Genomic DNA, 11,297 nt, shown 5'->3' on the forward strand with positions numbered 1-11,297 from the left:
GAGTGGGATTCCTGATTCATAAGAATATAGCTGGTAACATACAGGAATTCTATAGCATTAACGAGAGGGTGGCAGGTCTTGTTGTGAAACTTAATAAGAGGTACAAAATGAAGGTTGTACAGGTCTACGCCCCTACGTCCAGTCATGATGACCAGGAAGTCGAAAGCTTCTATGAAGACATGCAATCGGCGATGGGTAAAGTCAAAACAAAATACGCTATACTAATGGGCGACTTCAATGCCAAGGTAGGCAAGAAGCAGGCTGGAGACAAGGCAGAGGGGGAATATGGCATAGGTACTAGGAATAGCAGGGGAGAGTTATTAGTAGAGTTCGCGGAACAGAATAATATGCGGATAATGAATACCTTCTTCTGCAAGCGGGATAGCCGAAAGTGGACATGGAGGAGCCCGAACGGCAAGACTAGAAATGAAATAGACTTCATACTCTGCGCTAACCCTGGCATCATACAAGATGTGGACGTGCTCAGCAAGGTGCGCTGCAGTGACCATAAGATGGTATGAACTCGAATTAGCATATACCTGAGGAGGGAACGGAAGAAACTGGTACATAAGAAGTCTATCAATGAGTTAGCGGTAAGAGGGAAAACAGAGGAATTCCAGATCAAGCTACAGAACAGGTATTCGGCTTTAACTCAGGAAGAGGACCGTAGTGTTGAAGCAATGAATGACAATCTTGTGGGTATCATTAAGGAGTGTGCAATGGAAGTCGGTGGTAACTCCGTTAGACAGGATAGCAGTAAGCTATCACAGGAGACGAAAGATCTCATCAAGAAACGACAATGTATGAAAGCCTCTAACCCTACAGCTAGAATAGAACTGGCAGAACTTTCGAAGTTAATCAACAAGCGTAAGACAGCTGACATAAGAAAGTATAATATGGATAGAATTGAACATGCTCTCAGGAACGGAGGAAGCCTAAAAGCAGTGAAGAAGAAACTAGGAATTGGCAAGAATCAGATGTATGCGTTAAGAGACAAAGCTGGCAATATCATTACTAATATGGATGAGATAGTTCAAGTGGCTGAGGAGTTCTATAGAGATTTATACAGTACCAGTGGCACCCAGGACGATAATGAGAGAGAATAGTCTAGAGGAATTCGAAATCCCGCAGGTAATGCCAGAAGAAGTAAAGAAAGCCTTGGGAGCTATGAAAAGGGGGAAGGCAGCTGGGGAGGATCAGGTAACAGCAGATTTGTTGAAGGATGGTGGGCAGATTGTTCTAAAGAAACTGGCCACCCTGTATACCCAATGCCTCATGACTTCGAGCGTACCGGAATCTTGGAAAAACGCTAACATAATCCTAATCCATAAGAAAGGGGACGCCAAAGACTTGAAAAATTATAGACCGATCAGCTTACTGTCCATTGCCTACAAAGTATTTACTAAGGTAATTGCAAATAGAATCAGGAACACCTTAGACTTCCGTCAACCAAAGGACTAGGCAGGATTCCGTAAAGGCTGCTCAACAATAGACCATATTCACACTATCAATCAGGTGATAGAAAAATGTGCGGAATATAACCAACCCTTATATATAGCTTTCATTGATTATGAGAAAGCGTTTGATTCAGTCGAAACCTCAGCAGCCATGGAGGCATTGCGGAATCAGGGTGTACACGAGCCGTATGTAAAAATACTGAAAGACATCTATAGCGGCTCCACAGCCGCCGTAGTCCTCCATAAAAAAAAATAAAATCCCAATAAAAAAAGGCGTCAGGCAGGGAGATACGATCTCTCCAATGCTATTCACAGTGTGTTTACAGGAGGTATTCAGAGACCTGGATTGGGAAGAATTGGGGATAAGAGTTAATGGAGAATACCTTAGTAACTTGCGATTCGCTGATGATATTGCCTTGCTTAGTAATTCATGGGACCAACTGCAATGCATGCTCACTGACCTGGAGAGGCAAAGCAGAAGGGTGGGTCTGAAAATTAATCTGCAGAAAACTAAATTATTGTTTAACAGACTCGGAAGAGAACAGCAGTTTACGATAGGTAGCGAAGCACTGGAAGTGGTAAGGGAATACATCTACTTAGGGCAGGTAGTGACGGCGGATCCGTATCATGAGACGGAAATAATCAGAAGAATAAGAATGGGCTGGGGAGCGTTTGGCAGGCATTCTCAGATCATGAACAGCAGGTTGCCATTATCCCTCAAGAGAAAAGTTTATAACAGCTGTGTCTTACCAATAGTCACGTACGGGGCAGAAACCTGGAGGCTTACGAAAAGGGTTCTACTTAAATTGAGGATGACGCAACGAGCTATGGAAAGAAAAATGATAGGTGTAACATTAAGGGATAAGAAAAGAGCAGATTGGGTGAGGGAACAAACGCTAGTTAATGACATCTTAAGTTGAAATCATGAAAACGAAATGGTCATGGGCAGGACATGTAATGAAGAGGGAAGAGGGAGGGTAAGAGGGAGGGAAGAGTTATGGAATGGATTCCAAGGGAAGGGAAGCATAGCAGAGGGCGGCAGAAAGTTAGGTGGGCGGATGAGATTAAGAAGTTTGCGGGGACAACATGGCCACAATGAGTACATGACCGGGGTAGTTGGAGAAGTATGGGAGAGGCCTTTGCCCTGCAGTGGGCGAAACCAGGCTGATGATGATTATGATGATGATGATGATGAAGAGTTACAGCAGCAGCGGTCATTGAGCCGTTGCTCTTTATTGCGTGACGTTGACCACTCGGTGAGTGGGGGAATGGTCAAGAGGGTGACCCACTAGAAAGCGCTGGAGAGGACGAGCCACTATGTTGTTCTATTCCTTCTCTACAATATATATATATATATATATATATATATATATATATTACCTTTAATGGTATAAGGCAATCACATGAAGGAAGATTACACCACCAAGTGACGCCAGTTTCTGGGTGGTGCGAGAGAACTCGGGCTGAACTGTCTCCTTTTATGAGGCCTTGTAAATACTCGCATAAGGCCGTCACTTCATTGAAGAATTCTTCAAAGTCACGCAACGTTTCTTCAGGTACAAGTGTTACTAATACTGCTTCGCCTCTCCGTTAAAACTGCAGCTTCTTTTTTTAGAGCAAAGCTGTTAACCGCTCAGTAGTAAGCATTTTTCGTGTCCGCATCCGTGTTAAAAAGCGTGAGGTGTTCCCAGAGGATGTGCAATACCGGACCAACCCGTGGCAGAGGTGAGGCAGGCTTCAAGCACTCGGAAAAGTGGAGCGAAATGTGCATATAGCCTTTCGAATAACATAAACAAAATGCAGACCAGCATTCATTTCAATAAGGAACAAACTCAAAACAAGCATCCAAACCACATAATTGATGACAAAGTGCTCCTGATAACAAAGCATGTAGCACTCCCTGCATACGTTTTCCAGTAAAGATTGCTCTTGCGGAAGCATCTGCGACTACGGCAGCTTGCAATGTGGGGTGTGTCATCACTGGCCTTTCGTATATAAGAGAACCAGCCTAGCAACTGATTTCATTGTTGTTGCAGCCCCGCTATGTGCAGGCAATGCATAGTTAAGACTCCTGAGGAGCAGCGGTAATACGAGGAGTGGCAAAGCATAAATGAAACGGCAATGCGACCAGCGATGGAGTGCTGTCAAAATTACCATTTCTCCCATTACTCTAAATTACTCTTACTACCATTACTCTAATGCAATAGAGCATTGTATACCCCACTCACCAGTTGTAGTGGTGGTTTTCAACAGCTTCGCTGGACATTCACTTTCACAGGCCCGAAACGAGATAGCGGGTCTCTTTTACTGTGAGTTCGAGTATAAGCACTGCTGATCATGACTGCTACTGATTCTGATTTTGAGTGAATTCGGCTTATTTTCATTTCGATTACTGAGTGAATTATACATATTTAAGACTTCTGCATGCAAGTAGTGATGTTTCAATCCCTAATAAATGTTGTAAATTATTAGAACAGTTTTTTTAATGGATTGAAAGTATGGCCTACTGGAAAGAGAAGCAATACTGAGATACATATCATTCACGTGCATTTCACACGCCGTTGATGAAAGACTGCCAGAGGGGTCACGGAAGTCTGCAGGTTTTTTTCGAGGTCAAAAAGCACGCAAAGCAGTTTGAAGCGAGGTGAACATACAGCAACATAGTCATTCTCTAGTCATAGTCTGTCCATACCATTAGAAATAATTGTTAGTTCGCTGGCTCCTCCTCTTTAAAGAATATAATTGCTGTGTACACAGGGTGTCCCAACTGTTATGCACCAAGATTTAAATATACACAAATTTCACGCATCTGGACAGAACCAAGGCAACATTGTTTGCCATTGCTTGAAGATACTCAGATTATTTATTGCATTCTGCCTAATTACATAATTGGTCTTAATTGATTATTCCTCGATTAGTTGGCTTGCAACCGCTCTCAAGATTGCTGATGCATGCAATCACTCAAGTTTCTGCATTGCATTATTAGCTCTTCTTGCCGAATCTCTTCAAATAATTATCTAACTCCTGCTAAACCATCTGATACTAGAAGTCACCACCACCTAAATACTGCGCCTTATTTTGCCAGTGCGGACAAAATGTCTTCAGCATGCCCTGAAGCATACTGAAGGCATGCCTTGAAAGCATGGTTACCCTAGCACATAGTTGAAAACGTTAAAAGCGAGTGACTTTCTTCATGGCTTCTGAAATGCACACGCGGTGCTCACTCATCTCGGCAACCATGTCTATGTCATTGTTGGAATGGAGTGGGGGGCACGCTGCCGTGTGCCCAGTTCGGTCGCAATTCCATGCTCCAGAACTTTGCACGATATTGAATTGTTTGTTGTAACAGTATGGAGCTGTTGAAAACATTTGTTATATCTGGGCGCAGTTTCATTAGGCAGCGTCGGAAAATTGTGAATGCAGTGAAATGTGGTCGTTAAAACCAATAGATCGTTATAAGTGGTTATAAGTTATAAGTGGTTATAAGTTATATATATAAGTTATATTATAAGTGGTTATAAGTTATAAGTATAAGTGGTTTTGCCTGTATCTGCAAAAAAAAAAGAAAGATATCTTGTGGCTTTTAGAAAATAGTCACTAGTCTCAGTCGTGTGATATGGTCAGGGAACCGCAGCTCTTAGCACCTTTGCAAAGAGGAGACAGCACACACAGGATGACAAGGAATGTTTACATGCAAAACACTTAATGCAACAAATGCACACTAATAAAGAATGTCTGCTTACAAATTGCCTATTATTCAACACAGCTATGGAAAGGAAAAGATGAACGACAGTTATAACGCCATGTTGTTTATATTCACATTATGTTTGTTTTTCTTGTTGCTGTGCCATATTAAGCAAGTGTAATAACATGTTGTTGTAAAGGCAGCACACTTGTAGTCTCGTGCACACACACACCAAAAAAGAAAGACAAACACAAACACAACCACATACTGTCCTGTTTTCTTTTTTTTCGTATTTTTTATTGCGTGGTTTGCCATAGGGAATACTATTATCAAATAAATGCGTGTAGTTCTTTTTCCTAAAGAAGCTTCATAAGTGAACTTATAATTACAGATGTCTACAAGTGCACTGTTTTTACAACAATGGTCCCACCCTGCCCCCCAACCATCCCACCAATAAATCTCTTCAGGAAGTAGTGGGAGTAAAAGTGTCAATTACTTAACCACCTTTCTTGACAAAAGCTGTGGTTTACTATGCTTGACGACCTCTATACTTATCATAATACCCACAGCACCATTGTCAGGCATCACAGTGGGTGTGGGCGGGGGGTAGGAGGTGAAAATTAAAAGGTATGCAAAATACCACCACGCGCTGGTGGCAGGAAAACGAAATAACATTGTGACAGAAATAAAACAAAATCGTCACACATAAAGACATCACAGCAAGCAAAAAAAAAAGAATCATATGATGTTATGGACACTAGCTCCTCAAGCAATTTGTTCCAGTCTGAAATTATTTTGGGGGAAAGAAAAGGCATTTTACAGAGGTCAGTTCGGCATCTGCATTCTTTAACTTTGAGCTAATGGTCACTTTGTACCAACACATAATCCAGCTTGAAGCCTGGTACAGTAGAAACTTTAATTGGCAATACAGTCACCTCAATTAGACCGCCACAAGAGCTAGTACTGCTAAGGTTAGCAGAAGGAAATGCCACAGTGCAATCCCCCAACTATTGTGGGAATCATTGATTGCCCACTGATATTTCTACAATGGCTTTCTGTGATATGGGATGGATTTTTGGGGGAAGCACAGTCTGGCTGTCTTTATATTTTTCTTCAGGTTCAAATCTGTCATATCCCTGTATCACAGTGATTCTTTATTGCAGCTGGGTGCATTGCATACTTGAGTATTAATCCATTTTACCACATACGTTTTAGTGAATGAACAAACAATGACACTTCAGGGGATGTGCATAATTAAATCACGATGATCACTTGGCGGTGACACTGTATATGTTTTTCCATTGGAATGTTTGAAAAAGTTCAACATTGTAGCAGTCGTAGACCAAAAGAAACAAATATGGCTAACTTGTAGTGACAAATTATGTTTGCAAACGTTAATTTGAGAAGCCAGAAGGGCATATGTAATCACAAGAATGAAAGGTAGACAAATTTATGCACCACCTATAAATATTCATGCTGACTGATACACTAATGTTGCAAGGAGATTCTAGCACATTCTTTTGCATAGCTTATGTAAGGAACTATCCAAGAACACAGACATTTTTGTTACATATGTAGCTGGGAGTATGAACTCACACAGAAGCTCAAGCATAAACCCATGGTCACTGTTCCAAGAGAGGGCCCAAGAAATGAGGATATAGGTGACCATTGGCGACTACAATAGTATGCAGAGAGTATAATTAGCCAGCCATGGCAATGACTTCGCAAGCAAGTGTCTGTGAGATTATATCATCCTTGACACCAAAACCAGGAATGAAGACCTCACCTTCACAGAAGCCCCACCATAGCACCTTGCTTAAAACAACAGCACTCACCGGTTTATGTAACCGTCCGCTTAAGTAGAGTGTCTCCCAGTCCAGGAGATCCGTGATAAGACGGTCTGTGCTGATGACTCCGTACTTCATCAACTGCAAGTAAGCAACAATCAGCATACACGTATCAGCATAGGCCTCAATATGAACCAAGCAACTCATGTCCAAGGTGAACAGCATTGGTGAAGAAAGTCACAACTACACATAACACAACAACGTAGTGACAAGTGCTATCCTCAAGGTATTTGCTGCATGCTCAAATTATAGGACGCGCATAGCAGGGGAATACACCATAGAGCATTCACAATCTTCAAAAATACGACACCTACCTGCCTTCCCCTCTTCATTTCTCTCTTAAAAATACAAAAATGGAGATGAGCGTGAAGCATACAACAAAACATTGGTTTACTTCAGGCTAATATCTCCGATGTCAATTTTCTAGGTAAGAGCCTGTTATACTGACTTCAGTCAGAGCAGGAAAGATACCTATTAGCATTGTTTCTAGCTAAATGTTGATGTTGAAACAGTATGTGTAGCGACCAGAACAAATGTACAAGTGGCTTTTCCTTTAAAGTAAACCTACCGCACCTTTGACAGTAACTGCAAAATATGCCTGGTATTAAAGGGGGGTCTCCTTATTGATATTTCCCAACAAAACCTTTTTGAGTGCTTAAGATTTTAATTGAGGTATTGGCAATGGAATTATGTTGTGCTGCCAATAACACGCAGTTTTTCACCACTTATCATAGTACCTAGGGTACTGAAATCCGCATGCTTGCCTGCGCGAAACAATGCTCACTATGCTCCACAGAATTAGTACCAGCACTACCTCAAGATCAAGTGGTGCACTTTCAACCATGGAGGCAATGTATCTGCAGTATGATACCATTATCTGCCACCAGATAGTGCCACTGGCCTTTCAGTGTTGAATCTTTCTGCTTTTGCCACAGGCACTGCTCAGCTTTAAAGAAACCTGCCCAGTAGGTTACCAGTTTACTCTTGCATAAAGTAGTTAGAGGAAAGGTCAGGGCAGTTTCTTGAGCAAAGATGGAGGCTCCCAGATTCCTGCACTGGAATAACATTTGGCTCACATGTGGTTATGAAAGTTTGCTTATCATGATCATCATTACCTCTGCAAGGACCCGTTTAATGAACACAGATTTCAAATGTGGCGACAAGTGCTTGGCTATGCAGCATCAGTGCAAAGGTCACTACAAATCACTACAGAATAAAAATAACCATGCTCAGAGTGCTTTCAGCAACTTTTGACTTAGAGGGCTGTACACATTATTGAAGATCATCAATGGAGTGTGCCATCTCTTGTGCTACCCTTTATAACCCAACATTAGGAAAACTAAAGGAGATGGGCAATGAATGTGTGACTCAGCCTCATTCGGACGACTGCAACTGCCCTTGGAGGATGGCAAGCAGTTTGGCCAGAGTGTGAAAGGTCACATGGAATAAAATTTTTCAAAGTTTGAGATAACGTAGATTTATTGCCACCTCCAAGCAAAATTTTAGATCTTAAATAAAAGTGCGTGCATCATGAAAAGCTTGCAGAAAAAGATGTTTCTGATACCGAAAAAAAAAATCCTCTCATTAGCAGTCTCCGGAAATTATGTTGAATTTAGAGGGTTGAGAACCAGCGTGGCTCATCGGCATACACTATAGAATCAGCATGACATCTGAGATCAGGCAGCGTCCGCGGCACACTGAACATCTTGGAAGCAATGTGCGTCATGTCTGCTAACCACAGGTGCATGTGCCGCGGACTAAGGTGTTATTTAAAAGCTGTTAATAAGAAAATTACACAACTTCCAGCCCTACAAACTTGCCATGATTGCTTTAACAGGTGAAAGCCGAGAAGGATTACTGATTGCGGCATTACACGGCAGGAATAGTATATAGTGTTCTCCTACATGGCCCCGACATTTCACAAAAGAGGGTTGGCAATCACAGTGTCAACACAGCATGAAGCGGATTGTGTCGAGGCAGGTTGTATCATTGCAATGTCAAATATGTGTTGTCAAATACGCAGAGTGCTGCAAAACTCATTCACAAGGCACAAAGAGAACCTCCAGGTTTCATTTTGTTTTTTGCCTGTTCTAACTATAGTCGTCAGCAGCGCAGGTAAGAATGTTTTTACTTCACGTATATACTAGGTTCGAAGTTGCCACTGTCAGAGCTGCACTTGAAAGCAGTGTTACTGTAAATATGCCCATCCGACGAAGCTCTCCTTGCACAGACTGAAAGTACAACAATTAAAGAGAGGTAGCCGCACGCAGGGAGACGGTCACCCAACGAATTTATGCATTCATCAGCTACGCTGGTTGTGGACGTATTTGCTAAAACAGTGTTGGCAATATGCGGTGACAGTACAGCTTCGGGCAAGAGCCGCCATGACTTACCCCATCATCGTACGGCACGAACGTGTTGTAGTAAACATAGGCGCCGAAGTCCATCTGCACTTTGTTCACGAGGTATGGCCCGCCGTACCTCAGGAAAGAGTAGTGCCTCCAATTCTGCTTCAAGTTTTCCCTGTGCCACGACAGCGGGTCGTCCACGGCGAAGATTACGTCCAGCATGTTGCTCTGCGAGGTCCAGAGGCGTCACACCATGTTTGAGGCTTTCTAAAATACGCAACAGTACTCGAGTCGCCATTAGAGGTTTCCGCGTCGAACGCGAGCGCGTTTAAATAAATGACGACACACGATCGAAGGCACGCATGGCTCAATGGAAAGGTCAGGACAGGCGTCGCGAAGGGTCATCAAAGTTCAACGAACGAAGCTGATCGCACAACTGGCTGTATCTATCTCTTTCTTTTTTTTTAAATCTCGTTGCATCCCGACGACATGGCGCGAAGGAAATAACGGTGCTTTACCAAACAAATTTAACTGGAAAATGGACTTTAACGTGAAATAACACCTCGAATCGAACTCATATGCGAGTAAAAGTCGTCTGCTAACCACACCCGTTATATTGAAAGAATCAACAGCATGCTGGCAATCGTGCGCGTTAACGTTCGGCATTCACAGCTGTTTGCGGCTCCATACGGAAGCGTGACACTACTATCTGCGATGAGGAAACAGCGCACTGTTACTGTTTAAAGTCGCACTATGCGACCAGCGAAGCTCGACGGCATGTGCGCAGTGCGCTTTTACAAAAACTTTTAAAAGGATCAAAGTAAAAGGATAACTTACCTTCGTCTGCGCGACGCCCTTTTGGGGAAACGCGGCGGAGCCATAGCAAAAGGCAAACGAGAACTTTCCAGGGAATATACTTAGCATTCTCGACCATGACGCTGGGTCGACAACTCTCGCGGACGCCGCCATCTTGAGGCGCGGTCTGTCGCCCCCTGGCGGCGGCTTTTCGTAGCCTGCGCAAGGTGAAACGAACTGCTTGGAAGAGGTTTCGATTGCTCTCACTCGTTTGGCGCCTCTTTTCCTCGCCATAAGTGCAGCTACGCAGAAGGGAAATGCGGACGCGGGCCTATCAAGAATCGCGGCAATATTCATTGGCTTCGAACAGGGATCAGGTGACCGTCCAGTGCCAGTAGTACACGCTGCCGCATCGCATCGTGATGGTTACCGTGATTGACCGTGATGTTCGACGATGTAGGGCAGAACACGGACGCTCGTTGACACATATCCGCGCGACTGAACGCTTATCGGTGCGCGACGCGCGGCGTGGCGCTATGTCCTATGTCCGGCTGATAAGTGACAACTCCTGGATCATATGCGTGCGATCTCGCCGAAGGGGCCATTCGTCTCGAGCCGGCGCGCGAGATATCGTGCCTGCTGGGTAACGAAGCCCATACCGTAGGTTATAAACAAAATAAAGATAAACGTTAAATGGGTGTTAGGTTGTCAGCTAGAGTGAGGTTGTGGCTATATTTGTGCGTCCAGAGATCGTAATTTAGTCGGTCATTTCTGCACGCCAGAGCTTACAACGAAAAGAACGCGTCGCTTATTTTTCCGCGCTGAACGTCTGGTACAATTAGATTTGGACACGAAAGGTTGATGTTGGGTAATGGGTCAACAGAAGACAAGGACGAAACTTGGCTTGAAGATCTCTTTTCTTATTCTTTTTTTTTCTTGTAGTTTGTGAAGACAGCTAGGATTATAAACCGGATCCCAGACTTTACTCCGATGTTCCTGGCGTAACCCTTAGCAGCACAGCCTTGCGCTAACTGCAACATATCCATGACAGCCGCGGTTGTAATTATGGGATTCGTTATCTTTGCGCTATCGTTGCTATTGCAGCGTCCGATCATTGTGATATGCGTATATTAGAAACCTTGTGCTTACAGTGGCCATATCTTAC

The 11,297-nt window shown here is 43.4% G+C and overlaps 1 protein-coding gene across 2 annotated transcripts in view; it reads right to left on the bottom strand.

The window, feature by feature from the left end:
• Nucleotides 1-10,705, bottom strand: part of LOC142557157 (phosphatidate cytidylyltransferase, mitochondrial) — a 35,288-nt gene extending 24,583 nt beyond the window's left edge. The window contains exons 1-4 of one of the 2 annotated variants that reach the window (XM_075668815.1): nt 10,563-10,705; nt 10,175-10,350; nt 9,383-9,565; nt 6,978-7,070 (exon numbers count right to left, since the gene is read on the bottom strand). In XM_075668815.1, the coding sequence (XP_075524930.1) occupies nt 6,978-7,070; nt 9,383-9,565; nt 10,175-10,350; nt 10,563-10,620 (510 nt within the window). In that variant the 5' untranslated portion in view covers nt 10,621-10,705. Of the gene's footprint in view, nt 1-6,977; nt 7,071-9,382; nt 9,566-10,174 lie in introns of both variants that reach the window. The other variant, XM_075668814.1, reaches the window with a different exon arrangement.
• Nucleotides 10,706-11,297: the final 592 nt, after the last annotated feature.

Source organism: Dermacentor variabilis, chromosome 9 (genome assembly GCF_050947875.1).
Source record: "Dermacentor variabilis isolate Ectoservices chromosome 9, ASM5094787v1, whole genome shotgun sequence".
NCBI lineage: Eukaryota > Metazoa > Arthropoda > Arachnida > Ixodida > Ixodidae > Dermacentor > Dermacentor variabilis.